This window comes from Elgaria multicarinata, chromosome 3 (genome assembly GCF_023053635.1).
Source record: "Elgaria multicarinata webbii isolate HBS135686 ecotype San Diego chromosome 3, rElgMul1.1.pri, whole genome shotgun sequence".
Taxonomy (NCBI): domain Eukaryota; kingdom Metazoa; phylum Chordata; class Lepidosauria; order Squamata; family Anguidae; genus Elgaria; species Elgaria multicarinata.
The window spans coordinates 155,676,629-155,704,131 of NC_086173.1; the positions used below are offsets into that span (position 1 = coordinate 155,676,629).

General features: G+C 47.4%; 1 protein-coding gene across 1 annotated transcript; it reads right to left on the minus strand.

The window, feature by feature from the left end:
- On the minus strand, positions 1-26,860 carry LOC134395597 (paternally-expressed gene 3 protein-like). Its single transcript, XM_063121755.1, has 8 exons — positions 26,811-26,860; positions 23,461-23,557; positions 19,565-20,284; positions 18,018-18,123; positions 14,032-15,293; positions 6,163-6,762; positions 2,985-3,111; positions 1-1,764 (listed from the first exon to the last, which is right to left on the minus strand). Exons 2-8 carry the CDS (start codon positions 23,524-23,526, stop codon positions 245-247), a joined length of 4,401 nt encoding a protein of 1,466 aa, XP_062977825.1. The 5' UTR covers positions 23,527-23,557; positions 26,811-26,860; the 3' UTR covers positions 1-244.
- Between the last annotated feature and the right edge of the window lie 643 nt (positions 26,861-27,503).

Genomic DNA, 27,503 nt, shown 5'->3' on the forward strand with positions numbered 1-27,503 from the left:
GTGGCTTCCCAGGGGCACCTGGAGGGCCACCGTGACAAACAGGATGGTGGCTTAGAGGTTAGAAGTACAAGATGCAAAAGATCCTACGTTCAATCTATTGTATTTCCAGGTAGAGCTGGGGGGAAATCCTGCCTAAACCTCTGCACAGCCTCTGCCAGTCAGACAATACCGGACCAATAGTCTGACTCGGTATCAGGCAGATTTCCACGTTCCCCGGATACGATTTTGCCCACGATCCAAGCGCTCACGGGTTTGCCTCTTTGGAGTGGAATCTCTCATGTCTGCGAAGGGATGCTCTGTGAGCGAAGCTCTGCCTGCAATCCGAGCATTCGTACGGCTTCTCCACCACGTGCACCCGCCTGTGACTGACGAGGCTAAAGTTCGTGCTGAACTCCGCCCCGCAATCCAAGCACTGAAACGGCTTCTTCCCCGTGTGCGTTCTCTCGTGCCTGTAAAGCTTGACCCGGCTGACGAAGCCCGTTCTGCAGTAGCAGCACTTGTGCACTTGCATCTTCTTCCCCGTGTGCAGCCTCTCGTGCTTCCGAAGGTCAGAGCTCGAAATGAAGCTTTTCCCGCACTTGGCGCATTCGTACGGCTTCTCCCCGGTGTGGGTTCTCCCGTGGGTGACAAGCTCTGCTTTCTGGTTGAAGCTTTTGCCGCACTCCAAGCATTCGTAGGGCTTTTCCCCAGTGTGCGTCCGGAGGTGGATGACCAGCTGAACACTGTGCATGAAGCTCTGCCCACACTTGGAGCATTTGTACGGCTTCTCTCCCGTGTGCATCCGCTTATGGTTGGTGAGGTTGGTTCTGGAGATGAACCTCTTCCTGCACATGGAGCACTCGTAGGGCTTCTCTCCCGTGTGGGTCCTCTCATGTAGGAGGAGCGAGGCTTTTCTGCTGAAGCTCCGGCTGCAGTCTGAGCATTTGTACGGCTTCTCGCCCGTGTGGATGTGCATGTGCGCCATCAGGTGGCCGTTCGTTCTGAAGCACTTGCCGCACTCCGAACACTTGTACGGCTTCTCCCCGGTGTGGGTTCTCCCGTGAATGACAAGGTGTGCTTTCTGGTTGAAGCTTTTGTCACAGTGAAGGCATTCGTAGGGCTTCTTCTCCCCCGTGTGCGTCCGGAGGTGGGTGACCAGCTGCGATCTGCGCACAAAGCCCTGCCTGCACTCGGAGCATTTGAAATGCTTCTCTCCCGTGTGCATCCGCTTATGGTTGGTGAGGTTTGTTCTGGAGATGAACCTCTTCCTGCACATGGGGCACTCGTAGGGCTTCTCTCCCGTGTGGGTCTGGAGGTGGATGACCAGGTTGCCGTTCGTGCTGAAGCACTTGCCGCACTCTGAACACTTGTACGGCTTCTCGCCCGTGTGGGTCCTCTCGTGGATGATCATGTTTGTTTTGTAGTTGCAGATCTTCCCGCAGTAGGTGCAGGTATAGAGCTTTTGCCTCTTCTGGTTCCGGGGGAAGCCCAAGCTCCGTGCCAAAACCGTACCCCAATTGGTTCCTGCCCTTTTCCTCTTCGCCTTGTGGTTTCCCTCGGGGAAGCTGCTGCCTTCTAAGCTTTCACTGTGAAGAAAAACCTGGATCTCCGCTTGGCTCTCTCCGTGGCTTTCCTGGCTCTGCTCGCTTCGAAGCATCTCTCCCAACCCATAATCCTGGAGAAATGTCCCACTGAGTCTCGCCAAGGATGGCCCACTGATGCCCGTTTGTGGATGCCTTTCAAACAGGAAGGTCTCCTTTCCATTCTCATATGCTTGATCGTTGCCTGCGGGAACAAACAAAGACTTGAGGTATGGAGTAACAGGGAAACAGCCTAGTTCCCCAGTCCCCGGCAGGAGAGAGAAAAAGCTCTTCCGCCCCCCACAGCCACCTCCAAGACACTCTAAGAACACGTGCTTTCGTTTCTCGGCCAGAATTACAAACTGCGGCTACTGGGAATTTAACAGCGTTTGAACAAGGGATGGCAGGATACAACCGAGTTACAAAAGGCTTGAGTTCAAATTTAGTTAAGTGGATACTGACTCAGGAACTTGGTACAAAGAATCTACTTGGGAAGGTCTGGGAAACTGATCTAGGAATACAAATTGAGGAAAAAGATTGGAATGCTTTGTGGGATAGATGGGAGGTTGTGGGCTCTCTCACACTAGAGGCCTTCAAGAGGCAGCTGGGCAACCATCTGTTAGGGATGCTTTAGGGTGGATTCCTGCATTGAGCAGGGGATTGGACCCGATGGCCTTGTAGGCCCCTTCCAACTCTGCTATTCTATGATTCTATGTCCATTTAATAGTATCATGTGAAAATCGATACATAGATGGTATCTGACAACAAGAAAAATATCAATGATGAGCCCTGGGTTGTCCCCAAAATATTGGAGGAGTTGGGATGTATATACATATGTGGTGGTTACGCCCAAAGGTGAATATTTTCTGGAATAAAGTGTCCCAGGAGATTAGCTCAATAACTGGACAATGGGTTCATCCATCCTCTCACCTGGCGCTATTAGATTTATATAAAGGACAGGATAATAAGCTGTTAGACAAGGATTTAGTAGGCCACCTTCTACTGGCAGCAAGACGGCTGATTGCCAAGCACTGGAAAGACAGAAAAAGGCTTCACATCGATAATTGGTATCAATCATTGTCCTTCTAGAAAAATTGACAGAAAAAACGAGGAAAGTGCGTGGACAATTATGTGAAGATAAATTTGTGAGCGCCTGGAGGAAGTTTATTGACTTTGTGAACACCCCCGTTGTTATATACAGACATTTGGAGTGGATAGGAGGACGGTAATACTAGAAAAAATTAACTACCAATCCAGGCAGAAACTTGTAATTTGTACCTGAATTGATCTTGGATTGTATAGATATATGTGTATATATAAATGATGGAACACCAGACTTATGTAACCAAAATCACTAAAAATAAAATAAAATAACAAAGGTAAAAAAAAAGAACTCCTTCCAGGATTCAGGCCCTTTTCCCTTACCGAGAAAGCTGCCTTCCCCATTGCTCTCTCCCTCAGCCTTCACTGGGAGCGGGATATTCACTGTCTCCGACAGATCCTTTTCTGACTTCGGGGAGTTAACAACCACATCTTCCACAGGCCATGAAACCTGAAGCAGAAATGGAGATAAAATGGAGGACATAAAGAGAAGTTGCAGAGACTGAACGGCAGAGATGGTGGCTGAGTCACTTCGTCATAAAAGGCATTTCTAGGGCACTTTTGGCTGCAATCCCGGGAGAAGTCTCATCGAATCCAACGATCGGGTTCGCATGACATGGTGCAGCTTGTCATGATATCCTCAGGAACCGCTCAGCATATCCAACCCTCATTCAAGGATTGCTGTGTCGTGGGAAGCAGCTGGACATGGATTATCTAAGGGTTAAACAGCCCTGGTATAGCCGTAGCACAGACCATGGGTTATGCGAGGTTTGTTTAACCTTTGCATAATCTTGGTTGTACAGGCATTAGTAAACTCAGGTCTGGACTACTGCAATGTGCTCTAGGTGGGGCTGCCCTTAAGGCTGCTCCGGAAGCTGAAGCTAGTGCAGAACACAACAGCTCAGCTGTTGTCGGGAGCTGCCCCTTTTCAGCATGCAACTCCTTTGCTGAGGGAACTGGGTTGGCTGCCTATTCTCTACTGGGCCAGGTTTAAGGTTTTGGTACTAGTGTACAAAGCCCTAAACAACTTGGGATCAAAATACCTGAGAGAGCCCCTTCTCCCTTACCAACCTGCCTGGTCACTGAGGTCGTCAGAGGGCATGCTCCTGCGGGTTCCACATGGCCCTATGGCCTGATTGTCTCCCCCAGGAGAAGAGCCTTTAGTGTGGTGGCCCCCTTCCCATAGATTTCCCTGCCTTTGGAGGTCAGGCAAGCGCCAACTTTGTGCAGCTTCCGGTGCCTTCCTTGAGTGACCAGGCACGGTTCAGAAAAACTCAGTTTTATCAAAACTCTGATTCTGTTTCCTTTTAAAAGCATTAATTATTTTAACATGGTGCTTTTATTCTGCTGTTCACAGCTCTGAAATCAGTGGAGCGGTATGTAAATATTGAAAATTAACTAAATATTATCTCGGAACAACCCCTGAACGGCGGTTGGATATGCAAGTGGTGCCCGGATTTAGGTCTGAGCAGGCCCACCTAGGATTGGCTGTCAATCCACAGACCCGCTGACCGTCCCGAGGCTTTGCATTTCTGCAGGGAGGTGAGCGGAGTCGCTACAACTTCCTCAGCCTCTCTCGGGAGGGCGTGAGCCAAGGGGACTCACCTTTCCTTGCAGCCCCTTGGCCTCCTGCAGCCGCAGTGAGAAATCCTCCACCAGGGCCACCGCCTGGACGCAGGTCTCCGGCCCGCATTCCTTGACCCAGCTCCGCATCTCCTCGGGTAGGATGGCCAGGAACTGCTCCAGGACCACCAGCTCCAGGATCTGCTCCTTGGTGCGCCTCTCCAGCTTCAGCCACTGGTGGCAAAGCTCCTGGAGGTGGACGAAGACCTCCCGGGGGCCCTCGGCCTCATTGTAGCAGAAATGCCGGAACTGCTGCCGATCCGTTTCCAAGCCGGCGGCGTCTTCCTCCCCCAGAACCTCTTCCTTGATTTTTACAGAGGAAATTGGCTTTTCCCCGTCCTCACTGAGTTTGGGAGTGATCCAGGCTGCAGCCCCTTTTCCAGGACACTGGCCAGCATCGGTGGCTCCCTTGAAGGAAGCCTGAGGCTGGCTGATCTCGGGCTCCTGCTTAATTCGATGCAAGTCCTTATTTTTTAAAAAAAATGAAAAGGAAGAACAATTGTTTTTGTAATTTTAAAATTTCGTTCAGTGTTCCCCCCACCGCGAAACTTTCCCTTTTTACATCAATTACTTAGCCACAACTAAGAGCCACAAAGTAAGGAGTATCGAAGTATTTAGATGAAATTATTAACATTTACTTATTACTGCTATTTGAAATTTCTACCCTTATCTAGGCTCTTAGGTTTCGACAGACATGAATATCTTTAACTGCTGTTATCTACCCCTACAGGCCTTCCATTCATCTTCTTTTCCTCTGCAGTTTCCCTTTCCCTCCAATCTACTATGTCAGGTGTAGGGGAATGTCTTGGTGTCATGATGAAATACTGGATCTCCTGGATATTTGGGGCGAGCAGAAAATACACGACCAACTACGTACTAAATACTGCAACATAGACTGGTATGAACTTATTGCCCAAGAGATATGCTGGCGTGGTCACAGGCGCAGTGCCGTTGAATGCTATTCAAAGACAGACAATGCATTTTGAATACCGTAAAGTAGTGAACCGCAATGCCAAGCCTGGGAACAACGCAGCAACACGTGCTTACCACACAGAGCTACACAGCATTCTTCGAGGGGGTGCAACCGTAAGGCCCAAAAGGGTATCTAGCAGCATCAGGATAATTAGGACACCCGCAATGAGAGAGTCAACAGAGGTCTCTCCTGATGGAGAGACCAGAATCTCTTTAACGATCTTCAGACTATCAATGTTGAGGAATGTTTTAGAAATGATGATCTTCTATCTGGTAGGTTCTGCTTCTTAAAAACGTTCCTTCCCACTTTTATAAGGAAAAATCATAATAATAACAGCTGAAAGAACTGGGCATGTTTAACCTGGAGAAGAGAAGACTGAGGGGAGACAGGATAGCACTCTTCAATACTTGAAAGATCGTCACACAGAGGAGGGCCAGGATCTCTTCTCGATCCTCCCAGAGTGCAGGACACGGAATAATGGGCTCAAGTTACAGGAAGCCAGATTCCAGCTGGATATCAGGAAAAACGTCCTGACTGTTAGAGCAGTACAACAATGGAACAAATGACCCAAGGAGGTTGTGGGCCCTTCTACCCTAAAAGCCTTCAAGAGGCAGCTGGACAGCCATCTGTCAGGTATGCTTTAAGGTGGAATCCTGCATTGAGCAGGGGTTTGAACTCAAATAAATAACCAACGCTCCCCAGGTTATCACAGAACAACAACTCCTGTACGGCGGTTGGATATGCAAGTTGTGCCCGAATTTAGGTCTGAGCAGGCCCACCTAGGATTGGCTGTCAATCCACAGACCCGCTGACCATCCTGAGGCTTTGCATTTCTGCAGGGAGATAAGCGGAGACGCTACCACTTTCTCAGCCTCTCTCGGGAGGGCGTGAGCCAAGGGCACTCACCTTTTCTTGCAGCCCCTCGGCCTCCTGCAGCCGCAGCGAGAAATCCTCCGCCAGGGCCACCGCCTGGACGCAGGTCTCCGGCCCGCATTCCTTGACCCAGCTCCGCATCTCCTCAGGCAGGATGGCCAGGAACTGCTCCAGGACCACCAGCTCCAGGATCTGCTCCTTGGTGCGCCTCTCCGGCTTCAGCCACTGGTGGCAAAGCTCCTGGAGGTGGACGAAGACCTCCCGGGGGCCCTTGGCCTCTTCGTAGCAGAACTGCCGGAACTGCTGCCGATCCGTTTCCAAGCCAGCGGCGTCTTCATCCCCCAGAACCTCTTCCTTGACTTTTACAGAGGAAATCGGCTCTTCGTCGTCCTCACTGAGTTTGGGGGGGATCCAGGCCGCAGCCTCTTTTCCAGGCCACTGGCCGGCATCGGAGGCTCCCTTGAAGGAGGCCTGAGGATGGCTGGCCTTGGGCTCCTGCTTAATCCGATGCAAATCCGCCCCAATCAGAAGCTCTCTGGTCATCCCAGCTTGGACCGCACGAGAATTTCCCCCTCTAAATTCCAATCTCTCGGGTTGCACAGATCCCTGCTCCTCCATCTCTGTCCCCACTCTCTGAAATAGAAATTGAGCATCATTCAACACAATGTAAAATGCCACTGTGGTTCAACACCAGTTGCCTCCACCAGCCACTTTTCTCTGCCACCTTCTGTGTTAACATTTTTACCTGGGTGTAGGAAAAGAGTCTATTAAACTTTATACGGACTCTGTCAAACCTAACATTTTTATCCTTTTCGAAATTTGAAGCTTGTCTTCACACTGAGTGACAAAATGACTATGGTCCAGAATACGAGTTTAAGTTTAGCTTTGAGCTCATCTCATGTTCAACGAAGTCCTTAATTTTATCCATCATCCCGGTATTTATTACCGATTTAAAATCTTCCTTGAACAAAAGCAAAGAGCGTATATGATACATCCATCTCAACACAAAAACTCACGCCTGATATATTTGCTCTGTTCTATCTGAATTGGAACAATTTTGGGGGTTTAAAATTTTTTGTAGACTTGTTTATGTTTACTGTCTGATGCGTTTCTGATTTTTCGTGTGATCCCTGAATTATTTCTCTTCACCGTTTATTTTTGAGGTAGTATCTATGTCTCTTTTCTCATTGCCTTCTTTCCTTTGTTGGCATGTTTTCTTACTCTATCCCAGGTGCTAAAAGAGTAATAGTCAAGTTAAATGGTGAAAAACACTTGATTTCAAAGTGTTGATCCTCTTCCTTCACAATCCCTTTCCTTTTTGTGTCGTGTTCTTTAGATTGTAAACCTGAGGACAGGGGCTGTGTTATTATGAATCTGCTGCTCCGGATGCTTTTTTGGCTAAGGAGAGGGTAAAAATACTGCAAATAATTCAGTAAATTCAATTACAGAAACCATGACAGTTTAAGACCAGAGTTACGGCTACTTCACGTTAAATCAAAGCCGGGACATTGGAAGGTTTGGGTGATGCCTCCAGGGATGTGCCTCGTGACCAGTCATGATGCTGGGCAATGTCACAGATTGTGCTTTCTTACAACTTACCCTCCGTGCACCCACACGTTTCCTGATCTTTTAGGCCCAAAACCAGATGGAGAGGGCAGAGTGCCCGGGGCAAGCAATATCTGTGGCAATTTCTATTGGTTGGTTTGAAATTTTGCACAACTGCAGACCTCATCTGGTAGATTACAGGTGCCACGTTTCCAATTATTACCTCAACAGGGCCGGATCTACACTACTACTTTAAAGTGCTTTATAACAGTTATAAAGCGCTTAACGTGCTATAAAACTGTTATAAAGCGCTTAAAGCGCTATAAAACTGTTATAAAGCGCTTTAAAGCAATAGTGTAGATCCAGCCCTGGTCACATTTTTATAAAATTTGAGTCTTATAACGACGGAGCTTTTTTGTTGTTGCAATTCATCTTAACTTAAAGGGGCACTGAATTATACCTGAATTATGCCAGATAAACTCTTGTGGGGTTTATCTGAATTATGCCAGATAAACTCCATCCTAAGGCCCAACAGATAGAGCCTCCAGTTATAGGCACAATCTACCTTACCCTTCCCGAACTTGGTGCCCTCCAGATGTTTTAGAATACAACTCCCAGCATTCTTGACGGTTGGCCATTCTGGCTGGGGTTGATGGGGGCTGAAGTCCAAAATAGCTGGAGAGCGAAGGCTGGCATAGTTTGATGGGCAGCAGACTCAGGGCAGACAAAAGAAGGAAGCCCATCTTCTCGCAGGGCATCATGCATGGAGGGAATCCGCTGCCGCAGGATGCGGCCAGGACGGGCTGAGGTGGCTTTCGCAGCAGGGCCACGGTCCAGAGCATCAAGGCAGGGAATAGGTCTGCTGGGGGCTGGCAGCTGTGATGGCTATGGGGTGGGTGGGGGGTGGGGGGCTCCATGGGGAGAAGTCTCCCTGGCTGCTGCTGCGGCTGCTGCTGGGGAAGAGGCCGGTTCCCTTTCTGCCAGGGCTGCTGCTGGGGGGCTTCCCAGAGCTGCAAAGAGTCCGCTGGACGAGGTGGGCTGTGGGCCTGACCCTGACCCGGCTGGCGACGCGCCCTTCCTCCCCGGCCCTCCTGCCCCCCGGGGCTCGCTCCGCCTCCTCCCCGGCCCCCCGGCCCCGGTTTGCACCTCCACTGCCTTCCTCGATCCACGCGCCGGATTCCTCCCGCTCTCCTCTCTCCACCCCCCACAGAAGACACTCACAAGGCCGGGGAGGAGGGGGCGCTTGCCAGCTCGGTGGGGCAGGAAAGTGGGGCCCCGCTGGAGTCCGCCGCCGTTTCCTGCCTCTCTACGAAGCGGAGCTCGGTCGTTGGCTTAACCGTTCGAGGACCGGAGGAAGGGAAAGCGAGGCGGCCTCTCCCTCTGCAGGCCCCCGGAGGACCCGGGCTGGGCAGCCCCCTGCCCCACGGCATCCACTGGGAGGGGCGAGAAGGCAGCACACACACACACACACCACACACACACACCCCTTGGCAAGAGCACGTGTGTGTGTGGTGGATTCGGTATTTTCTCTGCTTTGAAAGGTTTTAGAGTTAGGTATTATTTAATTCTAAATTAAGGTGTCCCTATGGAAAGGAGGACAGGGCTCCTGTATCTTTAACAGTTGCACAGAAAAGGGAATTTCAGCAGGTGTCATTTGTATATATGGAGAACCTGGTGAATTTCCCTCTTCATCAGAGGGCAGGGCTCCTGCAGCTTTAACTACTGTGATGATGAGTGGATTTCACCAGGTGCTGCATGCATACAAATGACACCTGCTGAAATTCCCTATTATTATTATTATTATTATTATTATTATTATTATTATTATTATTATTAATATAGCACCATCAATGTACATGGTGCTGTACAGAGTAAAACAGTAAATAGCAAGACCCTGCCGCATAGGCTTACATTCTAATAAAATCATAATAAAACAATAAGGAGGGGAAGAGAATGCAAACAGGCACAGGGTAGGGTAAACAGGCACAGGGTAGGGTAAAACTAACAGTATAAAGTCAGAACAAAATCAAGTTTTAAAAGCTTTAGGAAAAAGAAAAGTTTTTAGCTGAGCTTTAAAAGCTGTGGTTGAACTTGTAGTTCTCAAATGTTCTGGAAGAGCGTTCCAGGCGTAAGGGGCAGCAGAAGAAAATGGACGAAGCCGAGCAAGGGAAGTAGAGACCCTTGGGCAGGCTGTTAAAGATACAGGAGAGCTGTCCTCCTTTTCATAGGGTCACCCTAAAAGTTTAGCACCAGGCAAAGACCCTTTCATTTTCCCAGGCCTTTTAAATTATGTTATGGTTATTTTATGGTTTTAGCTCTTATTGTTTTAGCTTTTATTGCTGTGCCTTTGTACAGCACCATGTACATTGATGGTGCTATATAAATAAATAAATAATAATAATAATAATAATAATAATAATAATAATAATAATAATATAATTTTGCTCTTCTCTGTTTTTAAGTGCTGCTTTTTGATCTCTTGCTGCTTGCCTTTAACTGTGTTCCTATTGCAATTGTGTGGCTTTAACTTTTTGCTATACTTTTGTTGTTGGGCCCCATGAAAATAACCTAAACAAAACCAACCCAAAATAAATAAATAAATATTGTGGTTTCCTCTGTTCCTGCAATTGCTCTTGGGCTTTTACACCCACTGGAGGAATGAGAGGTGCTTGTCCCTTTTCCCCAAAAATGTTTTTTTTTAAGGATGTGGACTGTTGGACTCTACTGGAAAAATAATATTTGAGCAGTGGCACCCTGCCAACTCTTTGCCTTTGGTGGGGGAAGATGCTGCTACTGATTTTTGCAGTTTATTCCTCTGTGGTTGCTGATCTGGTCTGGTCAGGTCATGGAAATGCAACTGCTTTAGACTTGTTGCTGAATGAACTTGTGCTTGCCTTAGCATGACCAGATTAGGGTGACCATATGAAAAGTAGGGCAGGGTTCCTGTATCTTTAACAGATGGATAAAAAAGGGAATTTCAGCAGGTGTCATTTGTGTGCATGCAACACCTGGTGGCATTCCCTATTCATCACAACACTTAAAGCTGCAGGAGCCCTGCCCTCTTTTGTATGGTTTTGCAGTATAGCTCCTGCAGCTTTAACTGTTATGATGAAGAGGGGATTACACCAAGTGCTGTATGCACACAAATTACATCTGCTGAAATTCCCTTTTTTATCCATCATTTAAAGATACAGGAATCCTGTCCTACTTTGTATATGGTCACCCTAGACCAGATACAAAAGAGGGCAGACGCACACGCCCCAGGTAAAATCATCATCATCATCCACACACACCTCATGCTCACCAAAGGCAAGAAAAATTAAAAGGCAAAATAACATTCATCAACATAGTAAATCTACACAAAAACATGCACAAACCCAAGGCAATAAAGTATCATTAAGTACTACACTCACCCACATACTCCCCCAAGGAAAAATAATAAAAATCCATATACACAGCAAGGCAAAAACCGAACAACACACACTCAACCAAGGCTAAAAATAAACACACGCACCAACATTCCCATGGCAAAACTAATAATAGTTTTAAAACGCACACACACATACACACACATACCCCAAATTAATTCATCAAAATCAGTACCCAAAGAATATATGGAAAATCAGTGACAACTTATTTCATCAATGCAGCCAGAGAAGAAATCCAAATTTCCTGGGAAAAGCAAACTGGCCTGAAATGACACTTGACCATGGCCACCTGGATGCCCATTTCTCCAGTAAATTGCCCCTCGGTCCCAGTTGCCCTGGACAAGCATTTTCCCTGAGGACTCCGGGCATATGGTCAGTCTAGAAGACTGTGTGTCTTTCTGTCAGGCTTCAGCAAGGGGGCATGCTCCAGGGAGTGGGATTATGGGATGGAAGGAGAGCTGTCTCTGTCCAATATGGACAAAGGAATGGGTGTGAGTCAAAATAGATATAGGGTCAAGATCCAGAACAGGCTGTGTAGTAAAGAATTACCTCCAAGGGAGCAGGTGCTGCAGCAGTGTCCTCACACAAGAGAAAAGTTGTGGAGACTGAGGAAGGAGCTCTGTGGCTCGGACTTTATAGGGCCTGGTGGACAGGGATTGGCCCTTCACATCAGCTGATGGAATGCTCCCGCAGAACGGTGCTACACCCTAGATGGCACCGTCAATCCACAGAGCCATGAAAAAGGTGCTGGTGGCACAAGAAGTAAGATCTCCGGATTTATTTACTTGGGCTACCATCTGGACAGAAGTGGGCAAGCAGATAATAGTTTTGTGAGCTCAGCCTCAGGGCCATACCAAATAAGATCCCACAGGGTGTCAGTAACTATCAGGAACACATAGAGAAAGCTTACAAAATCAACCAAGTTTATTTAAACAGACAGAAAGAAAAACACGACAGTAAAACTTTGTTTCGTTTTTAAATCAGGAAGATTATTACAAGCCATTGGCTAGGAATACTACGTCAAGTCCTCTGTGGATCATCACCTTACCTAGCTACCGGTGAATTATCTAATCTCTAGAGCTGTTTCCCTAACTCAGGAAAGGACGTTCCCACGGGGCAGCAGGGAATGGCACCATCTCCTCCAGCCTTCCTTCTGGGCAGCCAGCCAAGCGAGTCCCGACGTTGGCCAAACAGTAGCCACATCATGATTCTGGGCCAGTTCAGTTCATAGGCCCATCCAATCGAAGGGGACACACCTCTTCCTTCATCGCACACACGTCACACCACATTGTGACGTGTCACGATCTGTGCACCCTTCTCCCTCCTTTCTCGAAACACGTAAGTTGACTTGCACGGAGTCATACAAGAGATCCAATAGACCCAGTATTGCAGCTCTCCCAAATCTTTCCTAGCTTTGCTGCCAGAGATCTTTTTAACGGGAGATTCCTGGAATTGATCCTGGGACCTTCTGAATGCAAAGCATTTGGGATGGGCAGGGGAGGCTAGAGAGCATGATTTAGGGTGACCATATGAAAAGGAGGACAGGGCTCCTGAATCTTTAACAGTTGCACAGAAAAGGGAATTTCAGCAGGTGTCACTTGTATGGATGTCGCACCTGGTGATATTTCCTCTTCATCCTGCAGCTTTAACTGTTGTGATGAAGAGAAAATTTCACCAGGTTCCCCATAAATGCAAATGACACCTGCTGAAATTCCCTTTTCAGTACAACTGTTAAAGATACAGGAGCCCTGTCCTCCTTTCCATATGGTCACCCTACATCATTAGCATGCGCAACCCTGAGCATGTGAAATGAAAAGGATCAGGCAACATCCGCAAGGAGATGTGGAGTCTTCTGGTGGAGATGAGAAGGCGCCGGGGTAGTGTTGGTTCATCTAGCCCATAATGGTCTCTCCGTCTGACACCCGCTCTCCAAGATCTCAGGAGATCCTTCCCAGCCAGGCTACCCAAGAACGCCTTTGACTGGACCCGTGAGCCATTCGGTAACCTGACCGTTGTGGGCTGCTGTGGTTTCTCAGGTGTTCATTCTTGGGTGTGGTGCAAGATGGGGGGTGGATAGAATATTAGTGCTTGATATGAGTAATTTGCATGACACAGGGGTAATGCTCTATCTCAAGGCAGAGGTGAAGGGCAGATAAGGGAAACACCTTGCCCACCTCTTGCTTTCTCATTCTCAGTCACACAGTGTAACACACACACACACACACACACACACACACACACAGGTTAGAGTAATGAACTGCTTAGAGTAATGAACTGGAAAAGGCCAAACCCCTAATCTACTCTGTGTAGCATTTTATGATAACAGGAAGGAGCAGAGCGGAGGTAATAGTCTATTGGGCAACTTATGTAGCACCTGCTGGTTGTTGGGGGAAAATTGGGAGTAGGAAGACCTTTGCCTGATCCGCCAGGGCCCCACTGAGTTCAATGTGCCATAATCACAGGCAAGTGCGTAGAACAGTCTCCTCCAAACCGGTGCCTTCCAGAAGTAGTAGACTGCAACTCCCATCCTCCCCAGGGAAGATGGGAGTTGCAGTTCAACACTCCTGGGAGCACCAGGTGGGGAAAGGCTGGTGTAGAAGATTGCAGCCTTAGAGGCATCCGTCGCTAAGGAACAACAGCAAGAGGGCTTTTGCCCTGGTATCCTGCTTGTGGTTTCCCAGGGGCACCTGGAGGCCCACCGTGACAAACAGGACGGTGGCTTAGAGCTCAGAAGTACAGGATACAGAAGATCCTACGTTCAATCCATCGTATCTCCAGGTAGAGCTGGGGGAAAATCCTGCCTAAATCTCTGCACAGCCTCTGCCAGTCAGACAATACCGGACCAATCGTCTGACTCGATATCAGGCAGATTCCCATGCTCCCTGGATACGAACTAGAATCAAGATTTCGCCCACGATCCAAGTGCTCATGGGGTTGCTTCTCTAGAGTGGATTCTCTTGTGTCTGCGAAGGGATGCTTTGTGACCGAAGCTCTGCCCGCAATCCGAGCATTCGTACGGCTTCTCCCCTGTGTGCACCCGCCTGTGATTGACGAGGTTAGAGTTTGTGCTAAACTTCTGCCCGCAATCCGAGCACTGATACGGCTTCTCCCCCGTGTGCACCCGTTTGTGATTGACAAGGTTGGAGCTCGTGCTGAAGCTTTTCCCACACTCGGTGCACTCGAAGGGTTTCTCGCCCGTGTGCGTCCTCTCGTGGATGAGAAGCTTGGACCGGCTGATGAAGCTCTTCCTACAGTAGTTGCACTTGTGGGATTCTTCCCCCGCTTGCGTCTTCTTCCCCGTGTGCAGCCTCTCGTGCTTCCGAAGGTAAGAGCTCGAAATGAAGCTTTTGCCGCACTCAGCACATTCATACGGCTTCTCCCCGGTGTGGGTTCTCCCGTGAATGATAAGGTCTGCTTTCTGGTTGAAGCTTTTGCCGCACTCCAAGCATTCGTAGGGCTTTTCCCCGGTGTGCGTCCGGATGTGGATGACCAGCTGCGGCCTGTGCACGAAGCTCTGCCCGCACTCGGAGCATTTGTACGGCTTCTCGCCCGTGTGCACCCGCTTGTGGGTGATGAGGTTGGAGCTGGATGTGAAGCTCTTCCCGCACATGGGGCACTCGTAGGGCTTCTCTCCCGTGTGGGTCCTCTCGTGTACGATGAGCGAGGCTTTGTCGCTGAAGCTCCGGCCGCAGTCGGAGCATTTGTACGGCTTCTCACCCGTGTGGACACGCATGTGCTTCATCAGGTTGCAGTTCGTGCTGAAGCACTTGCCGCACTCCGAGCACTTGTACGGCTTCTCGCCCGTGTGGGTCCTCTCGTGGATGATCATGTGTGCGCTGTTGTTGGAGATCTTCCCGCAGTAGGTGCAGGTATAGAGCTTTTGCCTCTTCTGGTTCCGGGGGAAGTCCAAGCTCCGACGCAGGACCGTACCCCAGTTGGGGCCTGCCCTTTTCCTCTTCGCCTTATGGCTTCCCTCGGGGAAGCTGCTTTCACCATGAAGAAAAACCTGGAACTCCGCTTGGCTCTCCCCGTGGCTTTCTTGGCTCTGTTCGCTTCGAGGCATCTCTCCCAACCCACAAACCTGGAGAAATGCCCCATTGAGTCTCACCAAGGACGATCCACTGATGCCCACTTGCGGATGCCTTTCAAACGGGAAGGTCTCCTCTCCATTCTCATATGCTTGGTCATTGCCTGCGGGAACAAACAAAAAGTTAAGGTAACACTAAAATAGCCTAGCTCCCCCATCCCTGGACTTGTGCGTTTCCATTTCCCCCTCTGACTTGGCTGTAGGAGGATATCACATGGGGGATACTTGGCTCAGCAATACTACAAGTGAGAAGGATCTTGGACTTGTTGGAGATCATAAGCTGAATATGAGCCAACGGTGTGATGTGGCTGCAAAAAAAGCAAATGCTATTTTGGGCTGCATTAATAGAAGTATAGCTTCCAAATCGCACGAGGTACTGGTTCCTCTCTAGTCGGCCCTGGTTAGGCCTCATCTAGAGTATTGCGTCCAGTTCTGGGCTCCACAATTCAAGAAGGATGCAGAGAAGCTGGAGGGGATTCAGAGGAGGGCAATGAGGATTATCTGGAGTCTGGAAACAAAGCCCCATGAGGAGGAACTGAAAGAACTGGGCATGTTTAGCCTGGAGAAGAGAAGATTGAGGGGAGACATGAGAGCACTCTTCAAGTACTTGAAAGGTTGTCACACAGCGGAGGGCCAGGATCTCTTCTCGATCCTCCCAGAGTGCAGGACACGGAATAATGGGCTCAAGTGACAGGAAGCCAGATTCTGGCTGGGCATCAGGAAAAACTTCATAACTGTTAGAGCAGGATGTGATGTTTTACTGTTTATTGCTATGTATTTATGATGTAAGTGCTGTTTGTACTTCGGATGGTAAGTGGTTTATGCTTTTGGGAGGGGAAATGAGTGCATGGAATGTTGGAGTGGTTGCTGATTGGTTGTGGGATTCAAGTGTGTGGCACTTAGCAGCAGTTGAGAGTTGTGTGTGGAGAGAGAGTCTGGGCTTGTCTGCTGAAGAGGTTTAGAACAGAGTAGGATCGACATTTTATTGTTTTGGGAAAAGAAGTATTGCAACAAATGAAACCACAAGATTGAGAAACTGCATGAACTTACTTATTGTTAAATAAAAGTCATTTTGTTTCATAAACTGGATTGGATTCTTAAAGTACTTCAGGTACGGTACTGAGATATATGATGGCAGCGGTGAAGTAAAAGGGTGAATAGAGTGGAGCACAGCGTGCTGGGATCGTTGCCAAGAAGAGTCACTGAAACTCAGAACCAGTGAGCAGCAGTATGCCGACTGGGTCCATGTTTGGGATCCTTTAATAGAGAGAAGTAAAAAGGAGACCCAAAGGGAGCAGTCTTGACACAGTACGACAATGGCTGTCCTATGCTAGAAGCATTCAAGAGCCATCTGTCAGGGATGCTTTAGGGGGAATTCCTGCACTGAGCAGGGGGTTGGACTGAATGGCCTTACAGGCCCCTTCCAACTCTGTTATTTATTTAAAATATTTATATCCCGCCCTATATCACTAAGATCTCAGGGCGGCGTACAGATAAAAACCTACAGTACAAAACAATAAATATACACAGTTAAAAACCAATTAAACCATGATCCAAGTTAAAACAATATGTAATTTAAAAGCAAGAGATGCAGTTAAAACAGTTAAAACAATGTGCCAGTGAGTTTAACCATGAAAGGCTTTGTTAAAAAGCCATGTTTTTACTTGGCGTCAAAATGAAATCAATGTTGGTGCCAATCGGGCCTCCAAGGGGAGGGCATTCCACAGTCGGGGTGCCACCACAGAGAAAGCCCTCTCCCGTGTCCCATCATAACGTATATGTTGCATTGGTGGGATGTGGAGAAGGGCTCCTCCAGCAGATCTAAGGTCGCGGGTGTAAGGATAGGGTTAATTCATACAAAGAATGGCTGTTTTAAGATGTTAAAATGTACTTTTATTGTTATGATTTTAGGAGCAGAACAGATAAGCGCCAGCTGCATGTGGGCGTTCTGGCACATCCTGGAACCGCTTGGGGCAAGGCCGATCGGCCTTGAGCGAAAAATTAACATCTCAGGGAAGGTGTGAACGATCCTCGCAAGGGAGGGGGGAAGGAGCAGGGGAAACTATCTATAAAGAGTACGTTTTGCAAGGGGCTTTTGTTCTGAGCTGGATGACCACATGGCTAGGTGAAGTATAGTCTGAAACTTAGTTATTTTAGTTTGCTTGGTCTGGGTGCCTACCCTGTATCTGCATGTTTTATCTGTTGAATGCTAATCTTGTAATTCCTACCCTTATCCTCAATAAATTTGGGCCTAACCCTCCAGTTTGGAGCCGTGTGTGTGTGTTCTTTGGATCTGTGCAAAATCCAGTGGAGAAGCCAGCTTTGCTGGGGCGTGCTTCCTTTACAGCGGGCAGATCTAAGGTCTCTACTATTCAGGAGCTTCTGCTTCCATCTTTGATTAATCCCAGCTTGCTGTGTTGTAAAGAACTGGACAAACTGTGGTTAATCTGAAGACGTTTAGTGGAAAGATGACAACTTCAAACCACGGTTTATGAAGTTGGCTTGTCTTCAATAACTGCAGTTAAAGTTAACCACAGTCTAGGGGGCAGAGAATACACTGGATTGTGGTTAATCAAAACCAGAAGCGAATGGTCAGCAATGCTGGGAGCTGTAGTCCAGAACTGGAGATTCTGGGGATTGAACCTGAAAGCTTCAACATGCCAAGCAGGTGTTCTGCCGCTGAACTACATATCTTCAAGTACTGGGAGTTTCATCTTCAGAGCAGCCCACGAATTTCCGACAGGAGAGAGAAAAAGTTTCCCCGCCCCCATAGCTGCCTCCAAGAAACTGTAAGACCACCTTCCAGGATCCAGGCCCTTATCCATTACCGAGAAAGCTGGTCTCCCCATCACTCTCTTCCTCAGCCTCCGCTGAGAGCGGCATATTCACCGTCTCCGATGGATCCTCCTCCACATCTTCCATAGGCCACGAAACCTGAAACAGACATGGAGATACAATTCAGGACATAAAGAAAACCTTCAGAGACTGAATGGCAGAAGTGGTGGCCCAAGAACAGACCATGAGTTAAGCGAGGGTTGTTGAACCTTTGCATAACCTGGATGTACAGGCATTAGTTACCTTAGGTCTGGACTACTGCAATGCGCTCTAGGTGGGGCTGCCCTTAAGGTTGCTCCGGAAGCTGAAACTAGTGCAGAACACAGTAGCTCGGCTGTTTTCGGGAGCTGCCCCTTTTCAGCATGTAACTCCTTTGCTGAGGGAACTGCACTGGCTGCGTATTCGCTACTGGGCCAAGTTTCAGCACTAATGTACAAAGCCCTAAACAACTTGGGACCAGGATACCGAAAGAGCGCCTTCTCCCTTACCAACCTGCCTGTTCACTGAGGTCGTCAGAGGGCCTGCTCCTGGTGGTTCCACCAGAAGAAGAGCCTTTAGTGTGGTGGCCCCCTTTGTCAAGGATAAAAATCCACTTTGGTTGTAAGGCAGCTCTGTTTTATTGAGCATAATACAGCTGCACGGAGAGAGTTCTGCAGACAAGAACTTCTCAAATAAATCTATTTATTTGAAAATCTCAAATAAATAAATAAATTGGCAGTGTGAAATGCAGGTATATTTATACACAGTAGCATCTTAACCAATCAGCAGTTGGCAAAATTCTAAAGCAAAACAAAGACAGATCAAAGAAAACGTCTTCATTCTACCGTATCAACAGATGGCCCATAACTCTTCTTGGCAATGTCAGATTGACCTGGATGGTCAGTCCTTCTTATCCAGCCAGCTAATTTGTCTGATACTATATCAAAAAGGTCTTGACAGTTAGGAATTCCAATTAAGCACTTCCTTCCAATTAAGCAGTTTCAGCATTACAGCACATTCAGGCATATACATCATTCCAATGCCATCATGCAGTTCACTTGCAAGAACCCAACTACATATAGAGGCCTACAGACAGAGCAGGCATATCAAGGCTTGTGGCCTTGCTTTCTCACTTTGCTATAGATTTCCCTGTCTTTGGGGGTCAGGAAGCCTTCCTTGAGTGACCGGCCAAAGCTCTTCAAAACTCAGTTTTATCAGAACTCTGTTTCAGTTTCTTTTTTAAGAATATTAATTATTTCAACATGGTGTTTTTATTCTGCTGTTCACCACTCCAAAATCTTTGGACGTGGAGTCAGTGTACAAATATTGTAAATAAAATAATCAAGGCTCCCCAGGTTCTCACGGAACAAGAACTCCCAAATGGGGGGTTGGATATGCCAAGTGGTGCCTGGATTTAGGTCTGAGCAGGCCCACCTAGGATTGGCTGTCAATCCACAGACCCGCTGACTGTCCTGAGGCTTTGCACTTCCGCAGGGAGATGGGTGGAGCCGCTACTAGTTCCTCAGCCTCTCTCAGGAGGGCGTGAGCCAAGGGCACTCACCTTTTCTTGCAGCCCCTCGGCTTCCTGCAGCCGCAGCGAAAAATCCTCCGCCAGGGCCACCGCCTGGACGCAGGTCTCCGGCCCGCATTCCTTGACCCAGCTCCGCATTTCCAGGGGCAGGATGGCCAGGAACTGCTCCAGGACCACCAGCTCCAGGATCTGCTCCTTGGTGTGCCTCTCCGGCTTCAGCCACTGGTAGCAAAGCTCCTGGAGGTGGATGAAGACCTCCCGGGGGCCCTCGGCCTCATCGTAGCAGAACTGCCGGAATTGCTGCCGGTCCGTTTCCAAGCTGGCGGCGTCTTCTTCCCCCAGAACTTCTTCCTTGACTTTTACAGAGGAAATCGGCTCTTCGCTGTCCTTACCGAGGTTGGGTGGGATCCAGGCCGCCCCCTCTTTTCCAGGCCACTGGCTGGCATCGGTGGCTCCCTTGAAGGAGGTCTGAGGCTGGCTGATCCCATCCCCTGACTGGAGGGGACCGGGCAGCTGTCCACTTGCCCATCCTGAACGAGGGGGCTGCGTCGCCATCAGGAAGTCTTTCCACTGGGTATCCCAGCGCTGCTGCGGTAACCCTTCCTCGGGCTCCTGCTTAATTCGATGTGAATCCGCCCCAATCAGAAACTCTCTGGTCGTCCCAGCTCGGACCGCATGTGAATTTTTCCCTCTAAATTCCAATCTCTCGGGTTGCACGGATCCCTGCTCCTCCATCTCTATCCCCACTTTCTGGAAAAGAAATTGAACATCGTTCAACACAAAGTAAAACCCCACTGTGGTTCAACACCCACAGCATTGAGGGGTTTTGTTTAAATCTTGTCTTATCAACATTTAAAATAGCATCAACATCATCCCTTTATTTCTGTTGCTGCTTATGTAGTCAAGGGAAAGGAAAGGAACCTCTCGTGCAAGCACTGAGTCATTACTGACTCTTGGAGGGACGCCAGCTTTCGCTGACGTTTTCTTGGCAGGCCTTATAGCGGGGTGGTTTGCCGTTGCCTTCCCCGGCCGTTATTACCTTTCCCCCAGCTACTTGGTCACAAATTAGGGACTCAGCTTTTGAGATATCCAGAAGGCTTCTTTATCCTGAACTCTAGGGTCTAAAACTATCGGATTGTACTCTTTTAAATATTTGTATCGCATTTTAGATTTTTAACTGTTTGAATGGCATTTTTTGTTTCTTGAATTCTTTGGAATCCGCCCAGAGAACACTGGTTATTGGGCAAATTAAAAATATAACAAATAAATAATTAGGAAAAAACATCCGGGGATAAAACAAAATGCAACTTGCAGTTTGGTAAGTACGTATGGGGGAGAATCAGGGCCCTTACAAATGCTCTGCACCAGGGGTAGGTAATGGAGTGTCCTCCTCCTGTATTTGTACAAGGCTATCATACCTGCAATTTTAAAAAAATGGAATTTAAAATGTCTTTTTGCATAGCCAGGGGGATGTCTATATGCGGGGAAGGCATCGTGGTGGCTGTGGATCTGTGCTGCGTTGGTTAGACAACACAGGTGCAGCTTGGCAGCCACTGCGGGGCTCCCCCGCAATGCTGCGTTTTGAAAAAGTTGGGGGGTTGCCCCGACTTTGTCAAACGGAATGACGTCAAAACAGCGCTTCCGCCATGTAACATCATTCTGCGGCCAATCCAGGGTCAACCCAGGGGCGGAGCCTGGTGGAAGGCAACCAGCGATTGGTCACCTTCCGCTAGGAAGAAGGTGTTGAGTAAAATTTTACCCACAGAGGGTTAAATGATTGTAAAGGGTTAAAAACTTTGTAATCATGTTTCTGGACTTGGCAAGATTGCAACCGGAGCGTGGAGGGCGGGGCCTACGTGTCAGACACGGACAGAGGAGAATTGGCTAATTGGACAATTAAGTATGTTGCAATACTAGTGGTGAAATGCATTTAAGATGCACAGTGTTTAATGGCATCTTGTTAGGTTTAGGTGATTAGGTGATTAGGTGTTAGGTGTTTGGAGATGCGTGTTGATGCATTATGATGATTATGATGACCATGCGTGTAAATGAAAGTTTATACTAATCTGATAAGGAAGCCTCAGTAAAAGAACTTTACTGATGAATGAGGACTGTGAGTATTATTTATTCCCCTCAATGAGTCTCTCAAGGTAAAGTGCAAGGACTTTGCAGCCAAAACGTTCGTTGCGTGCTACGCACTCTGTCCTTATCATTCGGATAGAAGGCAAGGGTGGCTCTGGGACCTGGATGGCTACTCAGAACGCCTGCGCTCCCTCCTTGGTGTCAGGATTACCTGATGCTGCCCCTGGAGAGACAAAGCGTGGGGTTGAAGAGGGCGGCGGTGCCAACCTAGTGCAGTGAAGACAACCGGGAGTGCTTTATAGTGGATCGCTGGCCCTCAGCTGCCTGCCCTCTTTATTCCCCAGAATGCCTCTGGTCTTCACCCGCCTTTATTCCCCAGAATGCCTGTGGGACCCATGAGGACCCAGAGACGTTCTTAGGAAGTAAACATGGTGGGTGGCTGGAAGCTCTGCTGGCTACTAAGGAAAAAGGAACGAAGGGACGTGCCCCACTGTTGCCACCGGTAAATGGTCTTGATGGGGGAGACTTAGGGGGTGGCAGTGGCTCATCTGGGGAACACTAGGAGGAGGAAGTGAAGAGATTAGGGCTGGGCTAGAGGTGACCCCAAGTGGGGGGAGGAGGAAGAGGGAAGACCAGGGCTGGGATGGATGACTAGAGAGAAATGGGTGGAGCCAAAGAGGCCTGCTGAGCAACCCAAAATGGAGGGAAGAGGTACATTTGTGTGCATTTATGTGACACACACAAAAGAGAGAGAGAGAGAGAGAGAATTTGAGGGAGGAAGGTGAAAGAGAAAACTGGACTCAAAGAACTGGGTTTGGGTTCCAAGGCTCAGGCCCTACCTTCTTTCCATTCATATTCTTGGGTAATACTTTCCGTATTACCAGTTTGCTTTTCTATGAAATTGGTGTTTTGTGACAGGTTGTGCCCACCCTGGCAGCCATTTTGGGAAAGGACACCCCTCGTGGCAACCATTTTGTGATGGTGCCCATGTCACTTTCTCCAAAAAAAAAAAAAAATGCCTAATGACTCCCATAAAAGGTTGAAGACCCCTGTCTTACAATGTCTAAATTATCTTGGATAGGTATAGGAAGCTTAAACTAGTTTACCTTTCATGCCTCTCGCAAATTTCCTTATAGGACAGTTTACTACTTTTAGTGTTTATGTGAATAACAGTCTAAAACGGTTTGCTGAGCAGACTTTTTTTTTTCATACAAGATCAGGCTAGTTAATTTTCTTGGAACGTCGTCTAAATCAATTCCATTCAAAATATACTGACTTGTCAAAATGTCTTTTTCAAGTCTTACAGCACAGTATCAGCAGACATACAGCACATCATCACAGATATTGAATCTTTTTTAAAAAATGCTCTATTATACCGGTTGCCTCCAACTTCCACTTTCCTCTGCCACCCTCTCTGTTAACATTTTTACCTGGGTGTAGGAAAAGAGTCTATTACACTTTACATGGACTCTGTCAAACCTATATCTTTATCCTTTTCAAAATATAGAATCGTGTCTTCACACTGAGTGACAAAAGGACTGTTTACAATATTACCGTCTATGGTCCAGAATATGAGTTTAAGTTTAGCTTTGAGCTCATCTCATGTGCAAACAAAGCCCTTAATTTTATCCATCTTCCCAATATTTATTACCGATTTAAAACCTTCCTTTAACAAAAGCAGAGCATACTTGATATACCTGTCTCAACACAAAAAAACTTTTGCCTGACAATTTTTCTCTCTTCTATTTCCAATAGACCATTTTTAATTTTTTGTAGTGTTGTTTATCTCTATGTCCGAAGTGTTTTTGATTTTTTGGTGTGATCCCTGAATTATATCTCCTCACCGTTTGTTTATTTTTGAGGTAGCATCTGTTTCTCTTCTCTCGTAGTCTTCGTTCCTTTGTTGGCATGTTTTCTTACTTCGTTACTTTATTCCAGATTCTAAAAGAATAATATTCAAGTTAAATGGTTAAAAACGCTTGATTTCAAAGTGTTGATCCTCTTCCTTCACAATCCCTTTCCTTTTTTGTGTCGTGTTCTTTAGATTGTAAACCTGAGGACAGGGGCTGTGTTATTATGAATCTGCTGCTCTGTATGCCTTTTTTGGCTGAAGAGAGGGTAAAAATGCTGCAAATAAATCAGTAAATTCAATTATAAAAACCATGATGGTTTAAGACCAGAGTTAAGGCTACCTCCTGTTGAATCAAGCTCCACAAAGCCAGGAAATTGGAAGCTTAGGGTGATGCCTTCAGGGATGTGTCTCATGATCAGTCATGATGCTTTGCAATGTCACAGATTGTGCGTTCTTACAACTTACCTTCCATGCACCGACACTTTCCATGCTCCACGTTGTCCTGGTCCTGTATTGCTTTATGAAGCATCTGAACCTTAGTGCATTGCTAGAAGGATCTTCCTGTGAGTTGACCCATGCCTGTTGGTTGCTTGTATTTCCTGGCTTTGTGGTGCTTGAGCTAACATGAGATACCTTAACTCTGGTCTTAAATCGGCAGTTTTTTGATCCTTGAATTTCCCTAGTTTTTTAAAAGGAAACTTATTATAAGTGTTACGATACAACAACACACAAGAAAGTCATTAACACGGTAGATTACAAATGAATAGATATATCTGTCAGGGATGCTTTAGGGTGGATTCCTGCATTGAGCAGGGGGTTGGACTCGATGGCCTTGTAGGCCCCTTCCAACTCTACTATTCGATGATTTGATGATTCTATGTCTCTGTAGGTTCAGAACAGTTTTCTTCTGAGTAAACCTGCACAGGATTTCTGCATAACTTTTTTCATTTTTCTCCCTCTCTTCATCAGTGACAGTGATTCCCTCAGCCTTCAAAATTACCTTGTTCTTATCTCAGCTGACAGTTCCCTGCTACCTCTCCCTCACTGCCAGAATGCCGACAGGAACAATGTAATTCAAAACATTAGGAGTATTGGCAGCATTCTAGCTTCAGGATAAAACTGAGCATGCCTGACATAACTTTGCCAGCAGTTGCTGCCATAGGCTTTCATGAAACAGAAAAACCTTGATGACTTCTGCTCAGAACTTCACCAACCCAATGAGAGGCACATGTTCTTGACAAGCATGAATGAAGTACATCAGTAGTCTCCTCCGGAATTTGAAAGAAATATATAATATGCTGAGCTGCAGCTTGAGTGAAAGGTACCAATGTGTCAATTTTCAGCACAATTTAACTTGCTATATCTCTGGCAATTTGAATTGGTCAGTTTGAAATTTTTGCACAACTGCAGACCTCATCTGGTAGATTACAGATACCAAAGTTTCCAATTATTAGCTCAACAGGTATCATTTTTATAAAAATGTGAGGCTTATAATGACGGAGCCTTTTTTTTTTTTTGCAATTCAGCTTAACTGCTGTGCCACTTTAATAAACAAATAGACAATGTACTGAATTATACAGATATATAGCTAAAACAGATGTAACATATATATTCTGCCTTATAATTGAATCTTAAGAATGTAAAAAGAGCCATGCTGGATTAGACTTGGCATCTATCTAGTCCAGCACTCTGTTCACACAGTGTCCAACCAGGGACCCACACGCTCCCACCCATGTTCCCCAGCAACTGGTATATATAGACTTACTGCCTCTGATATTGGAGCATCAGGACTAGTAGCCATTGATAGCCTTTTCCACCAGGAATTTATGTAACACCCTTTAGAGTCATCTTTGTGATACCCCGCAATGTCCCCCCCCAAAAAAAAAAAATTAAAAAGGAAAAGAAATTTAAAACGTTTTTAATTACATATTTTAATTAAGGTTTTGTTAATCTAGATTTATTACTAGCTACATTGAGAACCCGTTTTGATTTTTTTGTAGGTAAGGTGTGATAGAAATTAAATGAATAAATAAACCTAGGGGAGCTGTTTAAATTATTTAAAATTTTGTATCTCTAAATTGGTATTTTTGTGCTGTAATTTATTCTCTTTGAATTGTTGTAAACCACCCAGAAAGCTTTGGCTATTGGGCTGTATAGAAATGAAATAAATAATAATACATACATACATTTGCATGTAAACTATTTATATTATGTACAATATTTTATTTTGAAGGGTTTTAATCTTTGTAAAGAGCCCAGGCAGCTTTGGCTTTTGACAGGTATTAAAATGTAATAAAGGAAATGAAAATGAATTTTGAAATCCCACCTGAGTTACTGAGGACTTTTAAATAAAGTCATAAACCTCTGTTAGTTCATGCACTTATTTACAAACACTGATGTATGATTTTACTATAAGAGACGATGACAGACACTAGGGTTCATAGAATCATAGAATAGCAGAGTTGGAAGGGACCCACAAGGCCATCGAGTCCAACCCCCTTTGTAAAAGACCAGATAAACTCTTGTGAGGGTAGCTCCATCCTAAGGCCCAACAGATAAAGCCTCCAGTTATAGGCACAATCTACCTCCCCAACCTGGTGCCCTCCAGATATTTCAGAATACAACTCCCAGCATTCTTGACTTTTGGCTATTCTGGCTGGGGTTGATGGGAGCTGAAGTCCAAAATATATGGAGAGCACCAGGTTGGGGAAGGCTGACTATACTTTGATCGGCAGGAGACTTAGGATAATTCCTGACTATCAGCCATGCTGGCTGGGGCTGATGGGCGTTGAAGTCTGGAGAGGCTTCATCAGAGATTCCCATCAGAGGCTGATGGGGGCTGAAGTCCAAAATAGCTGGAGTGGCATAGTTTGATGGGCAGGAGACTCAGGGCAGACAAAAGAAGGAAGCCCTTCTTCTCGCAGGGCATCATGCATGGAGGGAACCCGCTGCCACAGGATGTGGCCAGGACGGGCTGAGGTGGCTTTAGCAGCAGGGCCGCGGTCCAGAGCATCAAGGCAGGGAATAGGTCTGCTGGTGGGGTGGGTGGGGGCTCCATGGGGAGAAGTCTCCCTGGCTGCTGCAGGGGAAGAGGCCGGCTCCCTTTCTGCCAGGCCTGCTGCTGGGGGGCTTCCCAGAGCTGCAAAGAGTCCGCTGGACGAGGTGGGCTGTGGGTCTGACCCTGACCCGGCTGGCGACGCGCCCTTCCTCCCCGGCCCTCCTGGCCCCCGGGGCTCGCTCCGCCTCCTCCCCGGCCCCGGTTTGCACCTCCACTGCCTTCCTCGATCCACGCGCCGGATTCCTCCCGCTCTCCTCTCTCCACCCCCCACAGAAGACACTCACAAGGCCGGGGAGGAGGGGGCGCTTGCCAGCTCGGTGGGGCAGGAAAGTGGGGCCCCGCTGGAGTCCGCCGCCGTTTCCTGCCTCTCTACGAAGCGGAGCTCGGTCGTTGGCTTAACCGTTCGAGGACCGAAGGAGGGGAAAGCGAGGCGGCCTCTCCCTCTGCAGGCCCCCGGAGGACCCGGGCTGGGCAGCCCCCTGCCCCACGGCATCCACTGGGAGGGGCGAGAAGGCAGCACACACACACACCGCTTGGCAAGAGCACGTGTGTGTGTGTGTGTGTGTGTTGCATTCAGTATTCTGCGGCACACCGCTTCTGAGTCCGATCTGTCAGAGCGAATGTCCATACGTTGATATATTTTCAATTATTCATTTCATTTCTATACCGCCCAATGTGAGGAAAGTTTTGCAGATAAGTGGGTTCTAGAAAATGCTGGAACTGAGACCATTTTCACTTTGGACATATAATGAGAAGAAGAAGAAAATAATCCTGGGAAAAGCAGGAGGTAGAAGGAAAAGAGGAAGAGATGGATTGACTTACAGCTGCAGGTGCCCTGCCCTCTTTTAAATCTGGTCACTCTAGTATAGCTCCTGCAGCTTTAACTGTTGTGATGAAGAGGGAATTTCACCTGGTTCTCCATATATTCAAATGGCACCTGCTGAAATTCCCTTTTCTATACAACTTTAAAGATACAG

What these genes read in the sequence shown, in the direction of transcription:
- LOC134395597 (XM_063121755.1), bottom strand. Translation starts at nt 23,526, where the DNA reads ATGCCAACAAAGGAACGAAGACTACGAGAGAAGAGAAACAGATGCTAC. An exon ending in ACCTCAAAAATAAACAAACG is followed by an intron (nt 20,285 to 23,460) that starts GTGAGGAGATAT and finishes TTTCTTTTCCAG; the next exon opens with AAAGTGGGGATAGAGATGGA. An exon ending in ACTCTAGAGAAGCAACCCCA is followed by an intron (nt 6,763 to 14,031) that starts TGAGCACTTGGA and finishes TTTCTATTTCAG; the next exon opens with AGAGTGGGGACAGAGATGGA.